The 26,991-nt window shown below is 48.5% G+C and overlaps 1 protein-coding gene across 4 annotated transcripts in view; it reads left to right on the top strand.

The window, feature by feature from the left end:
* Window positions 1-416: 416 nt before the first annotated feature.
* Cdh5 (cadherin 5) overlaps window positions 417-26,991 on the top strand; it is a 39,103-nt gene continuing 12,528 nt past the window's right edge. The window contains exons 1-7 of one of the 4 annotated variants that reach the window (XM_021256950.2): window positions 417-551; window positions 10,879-11,101; window positions 19,406-19,694; window positions 20,644-20,760; window positions 21,918-22,082; window positions 22,930-23,120; window positions 24,361-24,611. In XM_021256950.2, the coding sequence (XP_021112609.1) occupies window positions 10,913-11,101; window positions 19,406-19,694; window positions 20,644-20,760; window positions 21,918-22,082; window positions 22,930-23,120; window positions 24,361-24,611 (1,202 nt within the window). In that variant the 5' untranslated portion in view covers window positions 417-551; window positions 10,879-10,912. Of the gene's footprint in view, window positions 552-1,718; window positions 4,354-10,878; window positions 11,102-19,405; window positions 19,695-20,643; window positions 20,761-21,917; window positions 22,083-22,929; window positions 23,121-24,360; window positions 24,612-26,991 lie in introns of those variants that run through there. The other 3 variants (XM_004843112.3, XM_021256949.2, XM_004843111.4) reach the window with 3 other exon arrangements.

Below are 26,991 nucleotides of genomic sequence, written 5' to 3'. Positions count from 1 at the left end.
CTCACCTCCCACCAGCCCCACTAGAGACCTCTGAAACCCCCCACCACCCAGCACGGACGTCGCAGGGTCCACAGCTAAAACCCAGCTGGGTCTCTGACTCTGCTACAGGCCAGCTGGTGGACAAGCCTCTTAGCCCCGCTGGGCCTCTGGTTCCTGGGCTGTAAAAGGGGGTAAGACACCTGTTTGGGGGGTCCCAAGAGGGGTTAAATCCCCTGATGCAGACCCAGGGCCCCCACAGCCAGATCACCGGCAGGTGCTGGCCTCGAAGCCCAGGCCCTGAAGCCCAGAATCGGGATCTGAGGTAAAAGTCCCTGGAGGGCAGGGCGAGGTGGCCACCCACCGTGGGGTCTGCCTATCTGCAGTAGCCCAGCCCACACTGCACAACAATAACAGGAAACCCTCCCAGGGGTGGAAAACCTGAAGGGGGGAGGCCGGCCTCCCTCTCGCTGGGTGTGGCTCGCTCCAGAGGCAGCCAGCTAAGATCCACTCACTCCACTCTTGGCCCTGGACGGACAGAGACGGGACAGGCAGACCCTCCGCCCACCGGCACGGTGAGTGGGGTCCAGCACGTCTCCCCACCTGACCCACTGGCAGCTTCCCCACCTCTAGAGTGGGTACTAAGGGCTCCCAGCCCCACTGTGGCTCCTCGAGGGTCAGAGCAGGGCTGGAAGAGGTGCAGCCAGTGATGGTCCCACGGGCACAGACGGCTCTGTCAGGGCTGGGCGATGGGGAGAGCATGGCTTCCGAAGTCCAACCCCACGTGCCCCCAGGGCCCACTGGCTTCCATCAGTGCCAGGCTCAGAGAGGGCAGGAATCTGCTCCCAGTCACCCAGCGCGCTGGGGCAGAGGACTGGCATCTGCTCCTGGCTTCTCCTTGGTGTCCGTTCCCCTGTGGGAGAGGATTTCACAAGGCCAAACATCACCTCCCTTCACCCCTCAAGGGCTGTGCCGGGATTTGGGGAGGAGCCCTGAAAGGGGAGATCTGAGCCCCAGTCCCTCTCAACATCCCCCATTTTCAGGATAGGCCATCTGTGGGGTGGCTCTGGAAACTTAAGGCCCTGTCTATGAAATCCCCTCCTTCCTGGTCCCAGTCGACATTGGGAGCAGCTTCATGCTGTGGGATCAGCTGCTGGGAAACACCCAGCTACCCAAAAGCTGGGACCCAGGACCCGTGGGAACACTCCAAGCCCAGGGAAGTCCGCCCAGAAGACTGCCAAGGCAAGAGCTTGTGGACAGTCACCTGGGCACAGATCCCAGCTCTACCACTTGCTTGTGTGGGACCCTGGGGAAGTCTCCAAACCTCAGTTTGCTTGTCTGAGCAATGGCGAGACATGCTGTGAGAACGGGAGGTGAGGCACAGAGAAGGCTCTTGAGTGACGGGACTCCTTCGTTCACTCCCAGCAGCCCTGGGAGGTAGATAGATCCTTTCTTCGTGTCCTGGTGAGGGTGGTTGAGATTTGGAGATGAGCTGGGGTGGAGAGCTGAACTAGGGTCTCGTCTTCCAGAGTCCAGGCTTTCCAGACCCTGTGCCTCTCTGTGAAACACCTCTCTGGGTGCTCATCTGTAAAATGGGGAAGTAGTGTTTTCCTTGGTCAGTGAAATATGATGTTCACACTTGGTATTGGGATTGACAAACAATGGCAGATCTTTGAGGAACCGGGGCTGAATTTACCCGTTACCCCAGAGCAGAAGTGGCTATGAATGTCATAAAGATTTGACCCCTGAGCCATGGTCACAAGCCCCCCCCACTCACCCCACCCCTGTCGGCGACAGGCCAAGTAAAAGGGCACTGTCAACCATTGCTGAGCTGGGATCCTGCTCCATACTGGGCGCTGGGCTCGCCCCCCACACCATGGACCTGTGATGGGCAGAAGGAACTCTGACAGGAGAGGGAGGACATGGCAGGGCGGAGGGACACCTGGGCAGGGTGGAGGACCTGGGGAGGCTGGTGTGGCCAGAGTTTCCGCAGAGCAAGAAGTAGAGGCCAGCTGGTGGGAGGACCAGTGCAAGCCCAGGCTCGTCCTTGGCGGGGGAGACACAGGGCTTGTCCCTGTCCCCCCTGAGTCCAGCCGTGCACAGGCCCCAGTCTGGAAGGCCCTGAGTGACCTTGGAGGGACACAGGAACAGCTGAGCCCCCAGGCAGCCCTGGTAATTACAGCTTCTTGTGCTGATAGCTCAAGGAGGAGCCTGTGGCCATGAAGAGGTTAAGCTGCCCACCCTGCAGTCTCAGCTGGGGCCATTGTGCAGCAAAACAAGGACCGGACATGGGGGCAGGAAGCCAGAAGGGACCCTGCTTATTTTCTCCCGGACTTGTGTGACTCACAGCTCCGCTGCTGCCTCAGGGACATGAAACGGACACTGTGGCCACCGTCTCAGGAAAAACTCAGGCCACTGGCTCACAGGCACCCATGCTTGTTACCTCTGTCACCTCCCTGAATCCCCCTTGGGTGACCTGAAGCTACTCCAAGGGTTTTCATGTGACAGATGGGACCACTGAAGCCCAGAGAGGCAAAGCAGCCAGTCCAAGGTCACACAGCTAGTATAAGATAGAAGCAGGCCAGGGGTGACATCAGCCCCTTCTGACCCCACAGCCTAGGCCACATTCCACAGAGAAACTCAGTGGAGGGGACACTGGTCAGCTTAGGCCACAAAAACAGGCACAAGGATCAGCCAAGAGCTTTTCTGAATGTTCTAGAAGACAAGTCCTGCAGTCAGGAGCTTGCTTCTGGCTTAGGAGAAGCTGAAAAGCCCATCCTGACCAAGGTCCAGGCTGGTGTTGGGTGAAGAAATCACAGAGGGCTTCCTAGGGGAAGAGGAGGCCTTGCGCAGCCCTTCTGCAATCTTAGCCTCCGTCTACCCACCTCTAAACTCATTTGGGGATGTCCTGGATGTCAGACCATGGCAGGTACAGACTGGCAAGAGGATGCAGTGAGTGAGATTTCCTTCTGGAGCGGAGCAGAGTGGAGCAGGAGGTGGGCCTGGGGCAAAGCCAGGAAATGAGGTCAGTGTGAGTTGCCAGTGGAAGCCACAGCTTCCAGGAGGGATGGGTAGGTAGATGGGGGGCAAGCACCTACACACTTAGCGAGCACCTACTGTGTGTTGGGCTTAGCACCCATGATCCCATTTAATCCTGCCCTCCAGGGAAGCAGCTATTGCTTCCATCACAGATGAAGTCACTGAGGCCCAGAGAGAGCAAGGAATGGGCCCCAGGCCACACAGCTCACGAGCGGCTGGGCAAGTTCAAACAGGCAGGTGCCTTTGGCTCATTATGTTGCCTCCTCTCCCCTTGCTAAGTCCCAGCCAAAGCCATGCAGCCCAGGAAGGTAGGAAAGGGCTAGATGGATATTCCCTGCCCAAAGCTTGGAGTTATCCCTTAAGAGAGAGGAAAGTAGACTAGATGGCCTGGTGCCCAGAGACCAATTTGCTTCAGATGGCAAAGTAGGTCTGGTCCATCGGTCTTACCTCAAAGATTATAGAGGATTCAGGGACTGGGTTCAAGTCAGTGGGAATGAACACTGTGACCGATTAATGGTGTCTGCCCTGAGAGAGGGAAGAGGTGAGGGGCACTCTCTGAGTTCTGTTTTGCAAGCTATGCCATAGAAGGGCCCCTGATCAGAAGTATGTGCACATTCCTCCGGGACACCTAAGAAGGATAATCTCTGCCCCCTCAAAATCCTAATGGTGGTGTATCTGGCAATGCGATGGTTGTTAGAGGAGTCATTTGGAGACAAATAGGAGCTTCTTGGAGTTACACCAATGGTTGCACCTTCTCAGACCACCATAGGTGTTGTCTACAATTGTATGGATTGAGGGTTTTTTTGTTTTATTTTGTTTTGTTTTGGTACCAGGGATCAAACTCGGGTCCTTGCACTTGCGAGGTAGGCGGTGGAAACACAGCTAAATCCCCAGCCCTGGATTGGTTTTTACCTCCTGTGAGTGGGAAGGGAGTCCATGGCAAGCCCAGAACTAGAGACCAAGCTGGGCTGACAGGTAGCAGTGGGGACATTGACACCTTTATGTCTGGGGCCCTGAGTTCATGCCCCAAGATGCTGGGATGAAGTAGAGACTTGAACCTGTCTGGGCAGAGATGCTCAAGCCAGAGAGCAGAGACTGTGCTGGGATCAGATGACAATTGGAAGACAGCATAGAGGAGGTGGCCTGGGGCCTGAAACGAATGAAGTAAAGCGTTTACCCAGAGAACACAGCGAGGAAGGGCGCTCCAGGAAACGGCCTATGATAAAAGCTTCCTGGTCAGAGGAAGAGCTTTGTGCGACTCAGAAACTTCTAGTTCTCATGGCCGGAGAGGTAGAGGAAAGGAGAGCTGGAGCGGACACACTGTGCTGGACCTTGAAGGTGAGCTTCAGGGTTAGACTTCATCCTTCAAGAGGTGGGGAGCCGCAACAAGGGAGGCTGTTGGCAGAGCACTGCAGAGAGAGGGGAGCAGTCTGGGACCCCCAGGAGCAGCCCCAGGGCTAAACTGAGCCACAAATCTAGGGGAAGACCCAGGGGCCAGCTCCCAGCGGCCTGGACTCACCCAGCCCCAGGGCCCCAGGGCCTCACCCCTCATCCTCACTCAGCCGCGTCCTTCCTCCATGTCAGTGCTGGAGCTCAGGCAGACAATTTGGGGGTCCCTGGAGGAATCTGGGGATTATTGGGTCCCACATCATCCTACACTGAGATTTGAAGTGGCGCTGGGGGTCAGTGGGGAGAGTTTCCCGGGGCCACCCACAGAGCTGGAGACTCAGAACCCCCACCACCCGCCTTGCCACAGGCACACCTCCTAGATGTTCCAGGCTGTCTCCTCCTACCGCCCTGCCCTACATCCCTGACCCAGGGCCTCTGGGCTGGGAGCCACGGGCCACAGGAGGCTGGGCTGGGCCTGAGCATTCCATCCACCCTCCCTGGCGCTGAGCTCAGCTGCCAGATCTCATCTCAGCTGAAGGCCCCGTGCTGGGTGAACCAGCGAGGACTGAGGGGCCAGCCCTGCACAGGGCCTCTGTGGGGTCAGCATGGGCAGGAGCCTGTGGGCAGGGGTCTGGACTCCTGGGTATCTGTGAGAGTGGAGGGGTTCCAATGGCCTTGGATTCAGTGTATCTCTGACCTGGACCTCTTCTCCTCCCCCAGAGCCTCCAGCCTTTCAACAACCCCCTAAAGCCCAGAGCCTGAGTCCTACGAGGCTCCACTTAGAAGGAGGGACAGGACCAGGCCAAGGCAGTTGCCATTGCTCCTCTGAGGGGCTCCCACTTGGGCCCAGACCTTCTACCACCTAGTTAACTACAGATCCAGAGGATGCTGAGGCTCCCAAGAGAAACTCCAGCCCCTCCCCACAGCCATGTGCCTCCTCAACTGTATTCCTACCCTCCTTCTGAGGGAACTTGGTGAATACAGAGCTGAGCCCACTTCACAGCCTCTTTGAGGCTGACCCCAGAGACAGATGGGCCACAAAGAGAAAGGGACCCAAGGGGCCCTGCATGTGGCACTCTGAGGTTGTGATTTGTGCCTGTCTCTTTGTGAATAGTGATTCCGTGCCTGGCACATAGAAAATGCTCCATAAATGGTGGTCAAGTCACTGTGTGACTTTAACTTTAAGGCTCTAGAGAAGGCTTCAGAGAGATAACAACAAGCCCCAGGGACGAGGGCACAGTCATAGATTCTGGATGACAGGGACAAGCGCTGGCCCAGCCTCTGTGAGTCTTAGATCCATACCCCGATGCCCCAGGTTCCTGGCTCCACTTCTCACTGTCCCTGAAGTCCCCCAGGCCACCTGCTTGTGTAAGACTGTGTGTCTCACCAACTGCTCCTGAGGAGCTGGCTACAGCGAGGATCACCCAGGAGGGAACACACCGGACAAGTTGTGAACTTAAAACAGACCTTTATTAGTCTGGCCAGACGGTACCCCCAAGCACCAAGCTTAGAGAGGCGAGAGGCTCAGAGCCTGAGGTCCTTTTATAGGAGATGCTAGGGGGAAGTTAGCAAGCAGAAATACAAAAGCGAAGTGCTGAAGGAGAGGGATTTTACAGATTGTTCTTAACATGTTCTGTTATGGAGTTGGGTAAGCATGATGGAACACTGCGCACTCCACAGACCTTCCTGGAACAACAGCAAATACATTCCTGGAACTCGATGTTCCCCTGGTGATCTGTAACAGAAGCAGACAAGTTGGGGCCCTATTACAAAATGGAGTAACTGTTGTTCAGTCTCACACTTGGACCTCCTCAGCCTGAAAACCACAACCCACTTCCTTAGTCCTTCTGGACATGGGTGGTGCCCAAATCCACCTAGTGACATCCAAAGCCTCTCCAAAAGGGACACCAGACTCTGCTTGTTAAAAGCAAAAAGGCTGAGATAAGTTTGACCCCAGCTGTGGTTCTGGCCATCCCCCTGACCCTAAGCTCAGGGAAATTCTGTTTCCAGCTGTGGCTGCAGCCAGTCTGGGGCCTAACTTCCTTTCTGTGCAGGAGGAAGAGGAAAAATTGCCCTACAGCCAACTTTGGTGGTCAAATTTCTAACACAAAAGGCAAAAGACACAAATAAGTGTGGCTTTTCAGATGGAAAGATCCCTCCTAGGTTCCTCTGAGATTGTGTGTAGAAGGAGCCTAGGGTGTAGAAAAAGACAGATCTAGATTCAAGTCTAAGTCTACCTCTTAGAATTTTGGCCATGTAAGGGAACATCCCAGGTTCCAGGGATCAGGGATGGACATTTGAGGGACTTCTCTGTCTCTGAACCTCAGTCTCATCATCTGTGAAATGGGAATGATCACTGCTACATCCACAGGATGAATATTAAATGAGGTGGTATCTCTGAAAGCCAGACATTGAGAATGGTTTATTATCCTTGCACGGGAGGGGCACAATAGAGACAGAGGGTGGCAAAAAGCACTCTTTTGGGTGAAAGCTCAAATCCTGGCTCCACCTCTTCTGCTGTGTGTGACCTGGGATGACTCACTCCCTCCACCTCTCTGAGCTGCCATTTCCTCACCTGCACAATGCAGCAGCTGACAACCATCTCCAAGGGTTGTGGCAGAGTTTACAAGAGATACGGCGCCTCAGGAGAGGAGCTCAGGCAAGTCAGCAGGCCCCAGGCAAAAAGGGCTGCCCCAGAAGTGCTCAAGTCTCCTCTGGGAAAGATACGGGGACGAGACTGGATTATATGACTCCTGATTCCAAAGGGCCTATCTCCAGGGCTCCTGTGTCCTCACTGACAATGGCTGACTAGAGAGCTAAGCATGCAGACCTCCCCATCCCCTGACAAGAGACACATTGATACGACACATTGTATAGGTACATTGTCTATAGGTATAGAAACATTGATATGAGTGCCTTACATGAGCCAGGGCCATCCATCCTGAGGGCTCAGCCTGAAGGTGACCCCTGTGTTGCTAGGGCTTTTTCCAGCCCACAGGGCAGAGCTTCTGCTAGATACAGAATAGAACCCAAAGGCCTTTCCCACCCCTGCCCAGAGCTCTTCATACATGGCACCATCCAAAGCCCACCGAGGGGTTAATGTCCCCCCTGGGCCACGAGATTATAGCCTGTGACCAGAGGGCTCTGCTTCACTGAAGTCCAGTGTTGTTATTTATTCATTTGGCTCATTGCTATTGTCAGGCCTGGGGACATCTTCACCCATCCAAACAGGCCACCGTACAGAAGAAGCCATGTTCCTGCAGTCCTAGCAGGACACCGGGGGATCAATGGAGCAACTTAAAAGGGGCTGCTGCAGAGGGCTGTGTTGGGGGAGGGCAGGATATGGAGGCACCCAGGACCACTGCCAGGTCTGAAGGGACAAAGGGAGGGACATTTCCAGAACCTAGTGAGGAACCAAAGCGTGGAGGGGCTGCTCATTAGAAGGTGGCGTCAGGAGAGATGCAGCCACCATGGGAAATAAGGGTCAGAGCAAGGAGGAGCAGGGAAGAAACACCCACACTTCTCTCCTCTGGCCTCTGAGTGCCTGCCAAAGGCCCCTCAAGTTCACGGCCGGGGGCCAGGGCATCCCTGTGACCTGGAGCAGAGGAAGGGAAGAGAGGGAGTCTGACTGGAACAAACAATGGGGAGCTGAGGAATGAGACAGCACTCCATAGCCCAAGTGTACTCATGGCCTACAGCTGCAGTGACAGCCTGCCACAATCTGGGGCCTTAGAGCTCTGTGCATGTTTTTATTTATTCTCCTACAGTCCTGAAGTTCAGAAGTCTGAAATGAACCCCAGAAGGCTAAAATTCAGGGCTGCATTCCCTCTGGAGGCCTAGGGGGAATCCCTGTCCTTACTTCTTCCAGCTCCAATAGGCCACCTGCATTCCCTGGCTGATGGGTTCACATTCCTCCAGCCCCCGTCATCACATCTTCATTCTGAATCTGACCCTCGGGCTCCATTCTCTACAGTGCTCTACTCACATTGTCCAGGATCATCACCCCATCTCATCTGCCCAAGGTCTCTTTCCACGTAGGTGAATATTCCAAGTTCCAGGGATTCGGGATGGGCATTCTCGGGGACCTTCACTTCGCCTCTCACACAGACCTGCCAACTAGTTCCTGTGCCCAGCTCCTGTTGCTCATTTCTATCTAACCCAGGGGACTTCCTTGGATGCCTGAAATATAGTGATTATTTTACCACCGCAGGGCCTTTGTACCTTCTGATGTTTCTGCCTGAAATTCTCTTCCTTCCTGTCCTTCCTATAGATGAGAGTCAGATATTGATTTGAGTATCTCTGAGTGGGGCTGGGATGTCAGTGGTAGAGTGCTTACCTAGTATGCATAAGGCCCTGGGTACCATCCCTAGCCCTAGGAAACAAAACAAAACCAAAAAACACCTCTCTGCGGGGCTTTCCCTGGCTTCATGGTCTCGGCCAGCTGCCCCCTCACTCTGAATTGTGTTCCCCATTCTCATTGCCGTGTACTTGCTTTCCTGTCCTTCCTGCTACAGTGTGTGCACCGGGCTGGTTCACACTGCAACCCTGCGGCTTAACAGAGCCAAGCATACAGCAGGCGCTCCACACTCAGCAGCTCAGTGCTCGTGTTCTCACCCTGTCTGTCCCACCCTGAACCCTGAGAACCCTTTACCCTGTTTCCTGATTTCATTTCTCTTTTACTCTTCCATTTCCGACTCACTTCTCACTTGAGGGCAGCAGAAAGCACTGTAACTTGCAGTTTCTTCTCTAAGCAGAGAAGGAAATGACTCCGGGGTAGGGACAGCATCATGCCTCCCTAAGTCAGAACAAGCTTTCTGCTGGGGCACCCCAGCCTCACTTGCTCCCCAGCCCTGAGTTCACTGCCTTCCTCCTCCCTGGAGCATCTGACCTCCAGAGCATGAGGTTCCTCACTGACAGCCAAGGAGACTGAGCCCCCAGGTGCAGTGCACCAATTTTCTGGGCTCCACTATCACCCTGGGACGATGGGAGCCACTTCCCCCTGAGGCAGAGGCGGAGCCTTGGAGACTAAGGTCAGCTGGCCCAGAGACCCTCAGCCAGGCCAGCCCGGCGCCAGTGACCCAGAGGAAATATCACTGAAGTTCAAAACCTTCTGTGACACAGAGTTCAGCCTCTCCCTCGAGTGGGGCAAGGGACAGCTGAGGAGGAAGCCATCCCACCCAAATCCTGCAGGTCCACGTCTCTCTCCGGGCATGCAGACTGGCTCCTACTGCCGCCCACTCACTTTCTTCCTCTACACTATCCCAGGAGCTGCAGATCAGTGACACAGGGACCCAGGATGTGTGGAAGAAGGGTTCAAGGCTGAGAGAGCATGGTGATGGTCAAAGGCTTGACTTCCACCCACACTGCCCCATGATGGGAAAATCTCTGTTCCCCCAAATTCAGGATGAAGCCAGGCTTTAATCTCTGGGTGGCCCTCATTCCTGTCATATAGGATGCCTTCAAAAGTATGGAACCTATACAACAGAACAGGGGCTGCTTTTCAGAGGACCCCATGCTTGGTTTAATGTTCTCTCATCTCTGACTCAAAATGCTTAATAACTTTTGAACAAAAGACTCACATTTCCATTTTGCACTGGGCCTGCAAATTATGAAGCCTGTCCTGTGAACCCAGCCTCTCAACCTCCCACTTCCATGCACCTCTGCTTTTGTGAGAGCTCCTAAGACAACCACCTCATATGAGTGGAGCGAGGGACTAACCTCTGGGTTAAGACATTTGGGTTTTCCTAGGGACCTTCTGAAGATAGCATCAACACAAAGCTGCCATAGGGACTTTCAGGCTGGCTGAGGAGACCTGTTTGTTCAGAGGAGCCTTTATATCCCACCCCGTAGAAGTTGGTGGGATGAAAGGGGTCAGAAAAAACTTGAACTTTGGGCCAGGCAGACTTTATTCATTTCCTGGCCCTCCTCCTTGTAGTCTGAGTGATCTCACGAATGTTAGTAAACCTCTCTGTTCCTCAGCTCATCTGTAACAGGAGGGTTATAATCGTACCAATCTTGAAGGTTACTGGGAAGATTGAGATAACATGTAGAAAGTCCTTGGACCAGAGTCAGGCAAGTATTACGTTCTTGATAAAGGTTAGCCACTGAGGCCAGGCACTTGGGCTCCATTACTTGCTCCGCCACTTACTCTGATGTGGATTTAACCCCTCTGTACCTGGGTTTCCTTATTTGCTAAATGGGAATTGCCACTGCAGAGCTTTGGGAGCTGCAATTAGTACCAGAGTGACTTCTCCTCCAGAGCCCTTCCCTGCAGCCTCCAGGCCCTCACAGCCCCTCCCCTCTCCTCCATGTAGCCATGTGCCCAGGAGGAAGAATCTGGAGCCAGGAACAGGGTCTGGTTCTGCTGGTGATGGAAGAAGGAGTAAACAGATAAACCGAGTTCAGTTCTCCAGAGGAGCTGCTCACATTGTAGGGCAGCAGCCACCAGGCTCTGATTGTCTCCTCTTCTTCCAGACTGGTCCTTCCCAGGAAGAAGCAGAGGCTCACAATGCTGACCACTGCTTTAGGCACCTACATGGGCCTGTTGGTGGCAGCATCAGTGGCAGGCTGTGACCCTACCCAACTGGACACCCTCAGCCTCCCATGCATCCACAGGCGCCAGAAGAGAGACTGGATTTGGAACCAGATGCATGTTGATGAAGAGAAAACTGATCCTTTACCCTATTATGTGGGCAAGGTAAGTCTCAGGCCCCTGGGCAGGAGAAGTCCTCAGCAGCTGATGGTAATGGTGGTAAAGTTGTGGGGGCAATGGCAACCAAAGCATGGATGGTGAAGGTGGTAGACATGGTTGTAGTGATGGTATCTGTAGTGGCAGTGGTGACAGGAAAGGAGAAAGTATTATTGGTGACAATAGTGGTAGTGATAGTGAAGGGGAAGGTAAGAGAGATTATGGTTGTGGAAGTGGTGGAGGTGATGGTGGTAATGGTAATTGTGGCCGTGGTAATGGTGATGGTAGTGGTAGTAACAGTACAGTGGTGATTGGTAAGGGAAATGGTGGTAATAGCAATGATGATGGTGGTGGTGCTAGTGATAGTGATAATGTTAGTGGTAGATGATGGTAATAGGGATTGTTGCACTGGTAGTGGTGGTAGTGATGATGGTGGTATTGTCGGTGAAGGAAGGGTAAGGAAGGTAATGATGATGATGGTAGTGGTAATGGTGACAATGATGATAGCAGTTGTAATGGTACCAGTGGCAGTAATAGTGAAAGGGAAAGTAAGAAAGTGTTACACTTTGGATCTTAAATGTCTTAAAAAGTCATGTGCTTTGTTGGCAGCCTGTGGCACTATGAGAGTGGTGGAACCTTTAGGAGGTGGGGCCTAGTGGAAGGAAGTTAGGTCTTTGGGGGTATGGCCATGAAGGAGTTATTGGGGCTTCACCCCTTTTCTCTGTCTTTTCCTCTTGGCTGCCATGAAGTGAGCACCACACACATTCTACCATAATATTCTGCTTTGTCACAGGACCAAAACCAGGGGTCATGCAACCATGTATGACCATCTGAAACTATAAACCAAACAGATCTTTTCTCATTTAAGTGATTACCCCTAGTATTTTGTCATAGCAATGGAATGCTGACTAACAGAAAATTGATTCCAAGAAGTGGAGTCCTCATTGTGGCTATACCTAATAAATAGTATGGTTCAGAAAACTTTGGAATTGTTATGTAAGAGGAATTTGGAAAAGTCTGGAGAAGCAGGCTAAAAAGTGTTAGAATGCTGAGGCAGATCTTACTGGGCAATTCTGATGAGGGATCAGAAGACCAGAATGCTGATAGGAATATAAACAGTAAAGACTCAGATTCCTTGAGTTTCAGATGGGAGCAAGGGTTCTATTGGGAGTTGGACTAAAGACCATTTGTGTTACATTCTGGCAAAGAATTTGTCTGCATTTTGTCCTTGCCCTGAGTCTTCTGTGGGCTAATTTTAAAGATGATAAACTGGTTTATCTGACAGAGGAAATTTCAAGGCAACACAACATTCGAGCAGTGTCATGGGTATTACTGGCTGCTTTTACTTAGACTGACAGTGAAAATTAAGACCAAAAAACAGGGTGAAAAGACTTTAAAATCTTGTAGTTTGGCCACAAAAAGAATAAATTTAAAGTTGCAGACAAGGAGGGTCTGATTGCTAAAGAGATTTGAATCAGTAAAAGGTAACCAAGAGGGCCGGGGATTTAGCTCAGTGGTTCCGCTGCCTGCCTCACAAGCACAAGGTCCTGAGTTTGATCCCTGGTACCATAAAAATGGTAATCAAGTAATTTTCACTGGAACAATAGGAAAAATACCTTGAGGCTATCTCAGGAATTTGCAAGATTCAATCCATACCACACTAAGCTCCAGAGAGTCCTGTTCATCATATAGGCATGCCTAGGAAACTGTTTTTCTAGAATTCATTTTCCTGTGTTCAGTGATCTAGACATTCAAAGTTTGCTGCAGCCTTGTTCTATGCAGGCCAAGCTACTTCTTGAGAGTGGCAGACCTTGGCATCATCCACATTACGCTGGTTTTGCAGGCATAAGAATGCAATAGCTGTGGGATAGGGTCTTAGAAGCTTCCACCAAATTTTCAAAGGAAAGCCTAGGAGGCCAGATCATGTGTGGTAGAGAAAAAAAAAAAAAAAGCAGTCCCTGACAGAGTGTTATATAAATCTATGAGAGTGAAACAAAGCTGCAGCGGAGACCCAAGGAAGTTAGAGATGCCATGAACATAGAATGCCTGCTGAGGGAAGCTGCAGACAGACCAGAACAAGCCCAAGGCCATAGGGGCCCAGCTTCCTAAGCCCTTTTGACCTCATGTTAAGCCACCATGTACCCCAGGTACTAGATATACTAGCCACAGGATTTAATGTTTGTCCTGCTGGGTTTTGATCTTGCTTTAGTCAAATCCTTCCTTTCTAACCCTCAACTCCTCCTTCCTGGAATAGGAATATTTACCCTGTGCCATTGTGTCTTGGAAGTATATAACTTACTTTTTGATTCTCACAGGTAAAAGTTTGCGTTGAGTCTCACAGAAGACTTTGCATTTGCATTTCCAATACTGTAACTTTTAAGACTTTGAGAATTCTTTGAGATTGACTAAATGTATTTTGCACTATGAGATGGACATTAGCCTTTGGGGCCCAGGGGAAAAATGCTATAGTTTAGATTTTACATGATCCCCCAAAGGCCATGCTCTAAAGGATTTTTTGATAGTCTGTGCTGCTGTTAGATGGTGGAACTCTTAGAAAGTGGAAGGAAATTATGTCATTAGGTCTCTCTCTCTCTCTCTCTCTCTCTCTCTCTCTCTCTCTCTCTCTCTCTCCCCCTCCCTCCCTTCCCTCTCCTTCCTGGCCACCATGAAGTCCTTCACCACATTTTTTCACCATGATCTACTACCCTGCCACAGACACAAAGCAAAAAGGCCAATCAACCATGAATCAAAATCTCTGAAACCATGAGCCAAAATAAACCTTGCCTCCTTTTTCACAGGAACAAAAAGCTAACTAACATAGGGAAGTAATGATGGTCCTGGTGCTGGTAGTGGTAATAGTGACGTGACAGTGGTGATGACAGTGAAGGGGAAGGTAATGACAGTAGTGCTGGTGGTGGTAATGGCAGTGGTGGTAGTAATGGTGATGATGATAGTAGTGGTGATGGTGGTGGTGGAGGCATTGGTGATGGTGGTGGTAATGAAGGTGAGCAAAGTACTGGTAATGGTGACAGAAATGGTTATGATGATTGTGGCAGTGATGGTAATGGTGAAGCAGGAGAAGGTAATGATGGAGGTGCTGATTATAGAAATAGTAGTGATAGTGTTAACTGTGATGGTGGTGATAATAGCAAAAGGGTAGATGATGATGCTGTTGAAAGTTATGATGGTGATTATAGTGATGGTGATGGAAAAGGTGGTAATGGTGGTGATCATGGAGGTTATGGTGGTAGTGATGTTGGTAACCATGGTGATGAAGGGGCAGCAAGGAGTAGGGATAGTGGTAATGATGGTGATGATGATGGTTGTGGTAGTAATGTTAGTATCAAAAGTAATGCTGATGGTAATGATGGAGAAGGTGATGATACTGGTTATCATGAAGGTGATGGTGGTATTAACAATAGTGGCAGTAGTAGCGGTGGCAACAAAGATGATGGAGGTAATAAAGTAGAAGTAATGATGGTGATGATGAAAGTGGTAGAGGTGGTGGCTGTGGTGATGAAGGGGAGGCAAATGATGGCAGATATGATGGTCATGATGGTGATGGAGATAATGGTGGTAATGGTGTTGGTAGTGATAGTAGTACTGATGGTGATGATGAAGGAGAAGGTGATAGTGGTGATCATGGAGGTGACTGTGATAGACATGATGATGATGGTGGTAATGATGTCGGTGGTGATAGTAAAAAAGTATTGATGATGGTGATGATGAAGGTGATAGTGGTGGTGGTGATGATAATGAACTCTATGGTTCATTTTCTCCTAAAGCTTGCTCAATGGACTATCACTAGCAAAAAGGATATCCTATTCTGAGGTTACAGAGCTCAGACTAGTCAGGAGGTTCAGGGTTAGGGCAGAACCAGCCCAGGCTGACATTAACTGTTCCTTAAGAAGTCAGTAAAAGCCTGAGAAGCCTTCTACAAAATTGTGCTGGTGATGATGTTTGTCAACTCTGCTGGCCATAGTTTGCCAAACCTGGCCTAGGCCTATGAACTTCCTTAAAAATCCCTTTCTCTCTGACTATTCCTCCCAGGCTCCCTATGACCCAAACTGTCTCCCCAAATACAGGACACCTATTCCAAGGTGTCTGCCCCAAGAGCTCTAACCCTTATTTTGTCCTTTTTTTTGGTACCGGGGATCGAACTCAGGACCTTGTGCTTGTGAAGCAGGCGGTGGAACCACAGAGCCAAATCCCCAGCCCCTTATTTTGTCCTTCTTTAGATGTGACCATCCCAAACCCATGTTCTGAAATCTTGAAGCTAATCTGTGTGCGTGCAGAATTGTCTCACCATGTCAAATTGTCACAGATGTCAAACCACCAACTCTAATTCAAAGGAATGGCTCTCATGGTAGAATTTTACACACAATGACAGATAAATGGACTAGGTATATTGAGAGTTTTCTGTGAGAAAGAAAGCTTCTCAGAAAGCTTCAAATCCATAAAATCTCAGCATGTCAACTCCTTCAAATCTACACACCAGCTATAAGAAAGCACATGTCGAATGTACTGGAGAAAAGATGGACAGCTCCAACCAATAGACCAGGTGCTAGAAAGACAGCAGTGAGCAAAGACAGACATGTCCCCACCATCACAGAGACAGGGGCCTACAGCAGGGATTTGCAAACTATTGCCTGCTGGCCAAATCTGGCCCCTGCCTGGACTTGTAAATAAAGTTTTATTAGAACACAGCCACATCCACTCATTTACAAATTGTCCATGCTAAGATAGCAGAGTTGAATAGTTGTGACAAAGATCATATGGCCTACAAAGCTGAAGATATTTACTCTCTAGCCCTTTACAGAGTTTACCCACCCTGATCTAGAGGATCAGCATACATCGGAAAAAGAACTCAAAAAACAGTAGTGATGGGAACCCTCTGAGGATAGGGAGACAATCTGAAGAGGACCCTCTCATTTGAGAGAGTCTGGCCATGGCACCAAAGTGTCCCCATGGCCAAAAGAAGTGGATGGTGCCAACTGGAGAATCTCTACTCCCAACCCCATCCACAGCCAGCTGATTTTGCCCATGGGCTCTTCTGGCTCCCCACAATGATTGACCTGGAAATGTAAATTCTCCAACGTGGCCAGTAAGAGGGGAAGACACAAGTCCAGAGTTACACAGTGAGATCAGAGAGCCCTATGAAATTCTGGAGCACCTGACTCTACTGCAAATGTGAGTCCTCATCAGAGAGGGAAATATCATCAACCCACCTAAATCTTTCCACATGGAATAATTGTGCCATGAATCATCCTCTGAGGAGAATGGCTGGTCCCCAAGGAAAATCTGCTGGTGAGTCAGGGAGAGTCAGGGGAAAGTGGGACCACTGCATTGTGCCTGGGAGGACAGCATTTAGAGGGCTCACCCAAGGGTCTGCAAACAGCAGGAAGAACATCCAGCCTGCATCATCTAAGTGTGTTCATTTGGCAACTGGTGTGCATCATCTGTGGTCCCCACCCTAGGAAGAATGAAAGATCCCTTGGAGTGGCAAGCACAGGGCTGCAAGGATCGCTTCCTGGCTCCCTGCTCCCAAGAATGTAATTGGAGGGAAGGGAGTCTCTGTTTATCAAGGTCAAAGTCTGGAGCCTTTGCCTACAGACCTGGATGGACACTGACAGCGAGCCCTGCGAAGCCTTCTGAATCCACCCCTGTGGGTCACAGTGGCTTTCGGCATTAGTATGTTCTGTCCAAAAACAGTGACATTAGAAAATGGGGGGCTCTCAAAACCTATAACCCTAGTCTAATCATGAGAAAAACATCAGATAAATTCCAACAGAAGTGCATCCTACAAGATTTCTGACTAGTACTCCTCAAAACATGCAAAGGTTATCAAAAATAATAAAAGTCTGCAAAACTGTCACAGCCAAAGAGAGCTTAAAGGAACATGACAACTGAATGTGATGTGACATCTCAAATGTGATATTGTAACAGGAAAAGGACATTAGGTTAAAAAAAAAAAAGGACTTCTATACAAATTGTGAACTTCAGTTGATAATAATACACCAATATTGGTATCTTTATTATAACAAGTATGCCACACTAATGTAAAATGTTGATATTAGGTGGAAAAGGAGCAGGCATACAGGAACTCATTAGCTTCTCAGTTTTCTGGAAATCTAAAACCCATTCTAGAAAGCAATGATTACTTAAGAAAAATTGGGAAATGGACAGAACAAAAACTTAACTGCACATGAAGTCTTATGCATAGTTCCAATACCCGGATGCAAGCAGACTCATTCCCCATCGCCATCCCTGCCTGGTGAGTTTTACCACTTGCACCTGGAACCCAGTTTGCAAAGTGTCATCTTATCCTAACCTGAGCAGCTCACACAGCGCCCTAGACTGTCCCTTCTCTTTGAGTCCCGCTGTCCCTGTGCACCAGAGGTTACAGAGCTCTTGTCCCCCTCTAGCTGTTCATCATAGTCCTGGACACTAGGCCTTGGGACCTCCTCATGGGGCCACCTGCCCCCACCACCACCACAGTCCTGCTCCAGGATGTTGCCATCGCCATTTGCTACCCACCCAGGGAAAGGCTCCTTCCTCCCTGTCTCCATTCCCTCACCTTCCAGACTCTTCTCTCCTCTCCAACGTTTGGCCTCTGAGCCTACCACTGGCTGTCGCTGCTCTCAGCAAGGGCTCTATTGATTTCATTGCTGCTAAGCCCAGAGGAGATGTTCTAGACCTCATGGGATTGGACCACAGATTTCTCACATCTCCCTCTCCTCTCCTGAGGCCCCACACTTTTGCAATCCTCCTTCAACCTTTCTGAGAAGTCCTCATGGGACACCTTCCAAGGCTCTTGCTCTGTCTGGCTCTTGAGTGCTACCTGTCCTCAGGGTCCCAGCCTCCAAGGCATCAAGCCTTAGCCTTGAAAGCCAAGACGGGTCTCTATTACCTCTGTGCCCCTAATGTGGGGCCTGGCACTACTTTTTAAGTTAAATTCTATTTTTTGGACATTTTAATAATCTAGAAGAATACCATTTTACATGCATGAAACACTTATCTTATGGTCCTGATATTCTCTATGATTCCATGTATGGAATGTCACTCTCAACCTTCTAATATCATTTAGCTTATAGATCTACCATTAATAACATAGTAACTAGGTTGGGGCTTTAGCTCAGTGGTTCTGCTGCCCGCCTTACAAGCACAAGGACCCGAGTTCAATCCCCGGTACCAAAATAATAATAATAATAATAATAATAATAATTTTAGTAACTAGAATTTATTGAAAGCCTGTTCCATGCCAAGTACTTGACATATATTATTTTCCAAATCTCATGCCAAATCATAATAGCACATGTTGCAAAGAAAAATGGTTCATTGATCTAAGAAGTACAGGAAATCCTGAGTTAAACAAGTTATTTTCTGCAGGACTGGACATTGTAAATCTCCAAGAAGAGAACATTCTATGTTTGGTTCCAAAACTAAATTGACCAAGACCAGTTGCGTGCCGAGAAATGGTGACAAGTGACCCTCGTGGGGGAAAAGTCCTGATGCATAGTACTTGTCAATTTCCTCCATGTCAGGGTCCTCACTGTGCCTGGTTTCAGGCTACGGACTGGACACCACCGAAGGCAGAGTTGGGAGGTGTGCGTGGTCCCATAGTATCCGTACAAAAGGCATAGACAACCTCAAACATACTAAAATGTTGTAAAATAGTTAAGACGTGATGAATTCTGGGTATTTGTGAGCTTTGTTTGTATTGCGGTTTATTTAATTGTAAGTTTATAGAATTTAATTTTTAATAATGGCCATATTTAACAGCCAGCGCACAAATATTCCTGAAGCTATAAGGTGCCTCTGGAAAGCCATCCTGACACAACCCGGCCCCAGCACACCACTGATGGGAACCCAAAAAATCAAGTTTCCTAGGATTCATTTTCAAAACTGCTACTCTGCTCATTAGAGCACCTCGACTTCCGAAGTTGTATTAGCTCCATTTTACCGATGAAGTAACAAGTCAGAGGAGATCAGTACCCCTTCCCTTCCTGAGCACCAGGATATTCTCTCACTCAGAAAATGTCTTCAAGGACCTACGGTGCTCCAGACGTGCATTGGGCACTGTTTGGCAACTCACACCAGCATGGTGTTTGTGTAACTTGTGTTAGAGCAACTCACTGGTGAACAGTGGGAGGTTTGCTAAAACTTAGTGTCACATCTGGGATCCTTGGTCTGAACCACACACACACACACACACACACACACTTACATATGTGAGCACCCTCATGCACAGACATGTGCACACAGCCACGCTGCCTGTTCTCATCTCATCTCATGTTGCATCTTCTTTCCCAGCTCAAGTCGAGTGTGAACCGCAAGAACGCCACGTATGTGCTCAAAGGAGAGGCCGCTAACAGCATTTTCCAGGTCAATGCAGACACAGGGGATGTGTATGCTTTTGCGAGGCTCGACCGGGAGAAGGTCTCCGAGTACTCCCTCGTTGCCCTCATTGTGGACAAAGACACTAACAAAAACCTGGAGCCTCCTTCCAACTTCACTATCAAAGTTCATGACATAAATGACAACTGGCCTGTGTTCACCCATCGGTTGTTCAATGCCTCGGTGCTCGAGATGTCACCTGGGGGTACGTGGCCCACTCTGTCTCTCCCCTCCTCTCTCTCTCATCCCCAGCCTGGGAGTGACTCTTGCATCAGCCACTTTACTGCCTGAGGTCAGGATTCAGTGACTTCAGGGCAGTGGTTGTAATGCCTGTGCTGCCACTTTATGTGATTAGTCCCTAAAGCTGAGCTCTGACTTAACCCCAGACTGAGTTCTGATCCTAGACACAAACTGAGCCCTAACCCTGATCATGGACTGAGCTCTGGTCATCAGAGACACGCGTACCTCATTATTCTTCGTTAAAAAAAAAAAAAAAAAAAAAACCCTACTGGCTGCCTCTAACTCCCAGGTCTGACGCACCAAGAATGTAGCTTTTGCCCCTGAATTATGACAACCCCTGTCACCAAAGTAAGAAAAGCCATCTCTAGGGGCTATGTAGGGGTGGCATTGGACGACAGCGCCCTGGCCCCCAAATGTGTCACCCGCCTAGTGGGAGGTTACTACTCTCTTGTCAATCCTACATCCAGAAGGTTCCAGAAAAGATCTTCCCTCTCCTCCCCCTCAGTCCAGGATCCCTGGCAGAGTGTGGACCAGGCCTTCCTGGTATGTGTGAGGGGATGAGAACTGTGACACCATCCCTGTGGAGTTATGCACATTTCCTTCCCGGTCCTCTGTTCTCATCCTTTCTGTAAAGGGAGGAATGACCCATGATCCTGGGTTTCTACTCCTGACCCAATCATCCAACAGACACGCACACATACTTCTCCTATGTATATGCAAGCTACCTGTTCTCTTTTCCTCTTTAAGCTCGACCCACGAGGCCCAACACTGCCAGCATGTTGCCCTTGTGCAGGCCACTCAAAAATCCAAGGGACCTGAGAGGTGGGGACAGCAGCACCCCAGCTGCCCTCACCCAGGAATGGGATGAGAGGACACAGTCACAAGGTAGTAAGCCCAGGATCCTCTCTCCACAGGGACCTCAGTCATGCGTTTAACAGCAGTGGATGCAGATGACCCCACTGTGGCAGACCACGCCACTGTTATGTACCAAATCCTGAAGGGGGGTGAGAATTTTGCCATCGACAATTCAGGTCTGTGTGACTAACCTCCCTGGGTGGGCACCAGTTGGAGGGATGGGGGAATGGAAATACTCCAGATACAGATGCCAAGAGAAATTCAGCCTGACTGTTGTCACTAACCACTGAACCACACTGACCCAAGGAGAGAGGCTGGCTGTGGGAAATGAAAGCAAGACAGATACCCAAAACATGGATTCAAGTCCCAGGGACAAAATCAGGATTTTGCTATCCAAGCAGTGACCAAGAGGCCACAGAGAATGCTGGTTAGCAGTTCTTTACACAGGTTCAGACAGATCTGGTATCTAAACCCAGCTCTACTCATCCCTATAGAGACCTTCAACAAATCTACTAACCTCTGCAAGCCTCAATTTCCTAATCTAAAAAATAGGACGTAGTCATCTCATATGGTAGTTGTGAAGTTTGAATTACAAAGGAAGCATAGCCACATAGTTTTTGTGACTTTCTCATTACAAGAAAAACTTCACAAATTAAGTTTAATTGAGCAATGAATAGTTCATAATCAAGGAGCCCCAGAACCAAAACGAGCTCACTCTAGGGCTGCCACATGGTTAGATAAAATTTAAGAATAAAGAAATTAACGTACAAAAAACAGAAGTAAGATCCAGAAACAGGTGGATTGGTTACAACTTAAACAATTGTCCACCTGTGATTGACAGAAGCACAGCAGCCATGAGTGGCTGAGCATAGTCTTAAATTAAGTTTTCAGCTCATTTACATACAAAGTTAGGCTGCAGTTTATCACAGAAGGACTCAAACAAGTACAGAGATTTTTTCTCTGACCAAATTTAGTTTTATTTAACAGACTAAAATACTTTAAGGACAGCATCTTGGAAACAAGAAAGCAAGTTGAAAGGGCTGGGGCACCTGTCTTTCAGAGGAACAGCAAATACATAGAACAGATGCCACCACAATCCTATGGTGTGCCAAAGCAGACATCACAGCACCCTTTCATTCTGTGCCTGAATGTGACTTCCTGATCTTTCTCAACACAGTGTTCCAGGTAGCCAGGACCAAAATCAGAACATGCTCTTTGGCCGTCTCTTTGGCTACACACTGGAATTGCCTCAGTTCTCTCTAGGTAGGGCCCAGGCTTGTGCATATTCTCAAAGCTTCCCAGGTAACATGGCTCTTGGAAACATTTTTTGCAGGATTAATTTCCACTGCAAAGCAAAACTTGGATCGAGAGGTACAGGCCAGCTATGAGATCGTGGTGGAAGCACGAGATGCCGAGGGCCTCCAAGGAGAATCAGGCACAGCCACCGTGCTGATCACTCTGCAAGATGTCAATGACAACTTCCCCATCTTCGCTCAGCGTGAGCCCCTCTCCTCAGGCCCTGGGCAGGCAGGAGTTGCAATTCTCAGACTTAGTGATTTGGGGGTTAGGGAGAGGTTTCCCAACTCCTTCTACCTCTCTTCTACCCCAGGGTGAATCTAAGGCCCAGACAAATCATTTGGGTGCAGGAGGGGCCCCATTTCCATCCCTGTACTACACATCCAAGTCCATCGTTTTCTGGTCGTGGTCTTCTCACAGGCCAGGGGGAAATCACACTTCCTGCTGAATATCACCACTGTGCCTGGAGCCTACTATGAGTTAGAAGCGGTTTCATCCAGATCTCTTGGGCTCAGGAAAACCCAGGCCCTGACTCTCAGGCTCCAGCTAGAAAATCCCCATGAGCCAGTGAGCAGGGGTACAGCCCAGGTTGGGCCCTGACCCCAGTCATGACTGATTCTGCCCTCAAAAAATGTCTGACCAGAGCTCTTCCTGTGCCCTGAGTGGGTCTGTGTTCATTGCAACCTCCATTGCTGATGTAAATCAGAGGCTCTCCCAGCCCAAAGATAGGCCAGTTCTCCTGAAATGGCCTTACTGTGTATGGTATAAGCCCCTCAAAGACAAGACTTATCTCTCTTGTCAATTGATTGGTCCCCTAGCAAAGTTCTGGCATCCAATAGGTGCTTAATAACCACTTGTTGTGTGGATGGAGGAGGAGAGGGATAGATAGACAGAACACACTGCTTTGCCTTGGGACCCAAAATCCCAGGGGTATTAATATCATCATTATCACCATTATTTATTGTACCATTTCTTGTATCACAATGTAGTAGGATAATATGCTTTGTCTATCTTGTTAACCCAATGCTGTTTGGGGTACCTATTTGCAGCAGCCATGTACACATTTGTGGTGCCTGAAGACATCCGCGTGGGCAGCTCTGTAGGTTCTCTTTTTGTTGAGGACCCAGATGAGCCTCAGAACCGGAAGACCAAGTTTGACATCGTGCAGGGCGAGTACAGAGACACCTTCACTATCGACACGGATCCTACCCGCAATGAGGGCATCATCAAGCCCATGAAGGTTTGTAGGCCTGCAACAATGGCATCAGATATGGAGTTTGGGGCTTATAGAATCCACAAGACCTGCCCAGGAGCTACACCTGAGCCAGAAGCCATCAAAGGAGAACACTCAGGATTGGCTCAGAGTTGGCTACATGTTCATAGAGACTGACCCAGTGTCTCAAGCTAGGTTACCCCCAAGTAGGCCTGGAGGCAATGATACAGGTATGACTTGGGAGGTGACCCCAGGAAGTCCCAGGGGCAATGACAGGTGAAAAAAAGAAAGGGGGAAGCTAGTGTGGAGCTCATCAATGAGCAGGTGAGCAAGTGGGACCCAGTCTCATGAGGGTTACCTGGTGACCCTGTAGAGCCCATCTCAGAGTTGCAGTATTTGGGGAAAGGAGTTGGAGTGTTTATACAGCAACCACTCCAGTGCTCCTGAGACACTGACTCCCTGGCACCTTCTGGGCTGCCCTATGTCCCAGCCAGTTGAAAACCATCAAGAGTTATGGAAACTGTGAGTGCCTGGGGATGTAAGTGGCCACAGAAAGTGGCTGCTCCTGACAGAAAAGCCAGATTGAATCTGGAGGATGAGGGAGAAATCCTGGAAGGGGTGTAAAAAGGCCTCCGGGGGATCTTGAACCTGAATCCTTTCCTGGTGCAGCCCTCTGCTGGAGACCAGAGACACAATGGGGAGACACACAGCCTCCAGAGTCCACAAAGCTCTCAATGAGTGGGGAAGGCAGATCCATACACACACAAAATATACTTGCTGTTTAGTGCTACATAACAATACCAGGCAGGCAGCAGTCCCTTGTCACCAGAGGGTGCTGAGCAGGCATCTGATTACTTTCTCATTGGCTTCTTGAGGATAGGAGTTTGCCACACAGGCAGGCACAGGAGAACCCTCTTGAGCAAAGATACAAAAAAAAGGCAGGACCATGAGAACCTGTGCATAGACCATGGGACCATGATCCACTTGAGAGCAGGACCATAGCTGATGGACTGCATGTCCTTCATACTAGGTACAGGGCCAAGCACAGAGCCAGGTTTGGGTGTGTCCCTGAGACTGGTGAAATGAAACAAAGGAGCTGAAGATAGACACCAGGCCCAGATACTCTCTTAATGACCTTGGCGATATCACTGTCCAGGTCACAGTGTCCAGTGGGTGTCATTCTAGTACCACTTTGCAAGGTGGCTGTGTGATCACATGGCACATGCTTGACTCAGAGCAGGTATCACTGTACCTTTTCCTTCCATAGCCCCTGGACTATGAGCTCATCCAAAAATACTCATTCGTCGTCGAGGCCACAGACCCTACTATCAACCTTGGATACCTGAGAGGCATCACGGGCAAAAACAAAGCCCGTGTCGTCATCAATATCTTGGATGTGGATGAGCCTCCTGTCTTCCAGAAGCGCTTCTATCACTTCCTGTTGAACGAGAACCAGAAGAAAAATCTAATAGGTTCAGTGCTAGCCAAGGACCCTGACAAGGCTGGGCGTAATATTGGGTAAGGAGAGTGAGTGTGTTGATGGCAATGACAGTAACCAGCCTAGCTTTTATGTTCTTATTCCTGCTGGTCTGAACCCAAAACTCAGAGAGAGAAAGTGGCTTCTCCCACACTTAAATGGGAAATGGCAGAGGCAGGACTGGATGCCTAAACTCTTCCCACAAATGCTCATGACTTACTGGAATCTTGTCCTGCTGAGATACCCCACCCTGCACGGCCCAGGCTGTCCTCTGCTCCACCTTGAAGGCCCTGTGCTTTGGACAACCACTCCCACATGTCCCATCTAATAGACTTGACAATCAAGAGAGCAACCAATCAGGTGACATACATGAAGCCCCTGTGCCAAAAGTGTTTCATTCATGTTTTATTTGTTTCCCAAAACCTACAAAAGGAGTGTTTATTTCACATGGTGAAACAATAACAAAGATCTATAAAGAAAATTTTGATAAGTCCCACTCCCAGATAGCTCGTGTAAGTGACCTGACATGGTCCCATCACACCTTTCTTCATGCCCACACATTTCTGCTGGATTTGTTGTTGTTTCCAACGCTGTATTGTTTTATTTTTATCATGTCATACCCATTTTGTTGGTACTTTCTGTCTCATCTGTTTTTTTGTTGCTATAGCCTCAGACCATAAGCTGTGTAATTTATAAAAAGTGGATGTCTATTTAGCTCACAACTCTGGAGACTGTGAAGACCAAAAGCACGGTGCCAGCACTTGGTGTTGGCATTTGGTGAGGGCCTTCTGACTGCATCCTCACTTAGTGGAGGGCATCACATGATTATACAGAGCAAGCATGCCAACACAGATCTCTCTACCTCATCCTATAAGGCCACTAATGCCATCAGAGGGCCTCGCCCTCATGACCTTATCTAATCCCAATTAATTCCCAATGACTCTATCTCCAAATTCCATAAATGTAGGAACTTTGGGATTAAGTTTCCAACATGAACACTGGGGTAGGAGGGGAGTACTGGATATGGAACCCAAGGTCTTTCCTCTTAGTTGCCCAGGCTGGGCTTGAACTTGCAATTCTCCTTCTTTATCCTCACAGGGTGCTGGGATTACAGGACTGGGCCACCAAGCCTAGGTCACTAACACATGAACTTTTGAGGGACACATTCAAAGCATAGCACTTGCTCATCTGTCTTCCCTAGACTCCACACCTCCATCCTCTGGAACAAAAGAAATAGTTCTAATTCATTTGCTAGTAAGTTTGAATTCAGTCCAATTTTGTTTTATTCCACATGGGTAGCCAATTGTTCCCACCACTTGCTATATACTAAGTTCTTGTAGATAACCTGCATATATTTCTGAATTCTCCCTCTATTGTTCTGTGGCATTCTGTATTGTAACAGCTTTCTACTAAATTTTATTATGTATAAGACAATACCTCCCTCACTGTATTTTTATTTTGTATAATTTTTATCCATTCTCATATATTCATTCTTTCATATGAGCTTTAAAATCTTTCTACCTAGTTGTTTTAAAAAATTGACTTTCCAATGAGAATTGTTTGTGTATCAATTTTGGAAGGGCTAATGTTTCTGTGACATTATATCTTCTTGTTAAAGACAAAATAAGCCCTTCTGTTTTGATTGATCTCATAAATTTTGGGTCTGCTATTTTCATTGCCATTCTATTCCATACAGTCTATTTATAATTTCTGTTTCTTCTTTGATTCAGAGTTTTATTTAAGGGATTGACTTTTTTCCTTTTATTTACAAACAGTGAGAATTTTTAAATTTTCTTTTAACTTGTTCTATGATGTGATACAATTGTTTTTTGTGTCTATTTTTTTCCTAAGATATTGAAGCTTTGTTTTATGTATTTTAATTTTTCTATCTGGTTAACTAAGGCTTACAATTATTTTACCTTCATTATGGCTTATAAATTTTATCTCTATGAAATTACCCAATTTATTGCCTTTCAACATTTGGCTCTTAGTTCCACATTGCCTGGCATTGATTTTGTCAGTCATGTTTTCATGTTATTTTATTTGCCTGATATAAATTATCTACCATTCACTTTTAATATTTCTAGGTCACTTCAAATTAAGATGTCTCTTGAAAACAGAATGCATTGAGCTTTGCTTTCTAATCTAAACTGCCATGCTTTGTGTTCAACCTATTTACATCTTTAATCATATGTGTTATGTTTGATCTTATTTCTTTTATCTCTTTTTTTGCATTTCTCAATTGTAAAAGATTTTTCTTGTCCCTCATCTTTGCTATAAAATTCTTTTCTTTCTTAGATATTTGGATTATATACATTAGAACTTCCACCATGAGATTCACTTCTATCTGTGAAAATTTTTAATATTTTTCTACTTAAAAACATTATACACACACACACACACTCATACACACACCACTGC

Source organism: Heterocephalus glaber, unplaced genomic scaffold (genome assembly GCF_053883595.1).
Source record: "Heterocephalus glaber isolate CG9 unplaced genomic scaffold, H.glaber_assembly_v1.0 deba00000071, whole genome shotgun sequence".
Classification (NCBI taxonomy): Eukaryota; Metazoa; Chordata; class Mammalia; order Rodentia; family Bathyergidae; genus Heterocephalus; species Heterocephalus glaber.
Note: the sequence above shows the minus strand (reverse complement) of the source record. Positions and strands in the feature narration are given on the sequence as shown.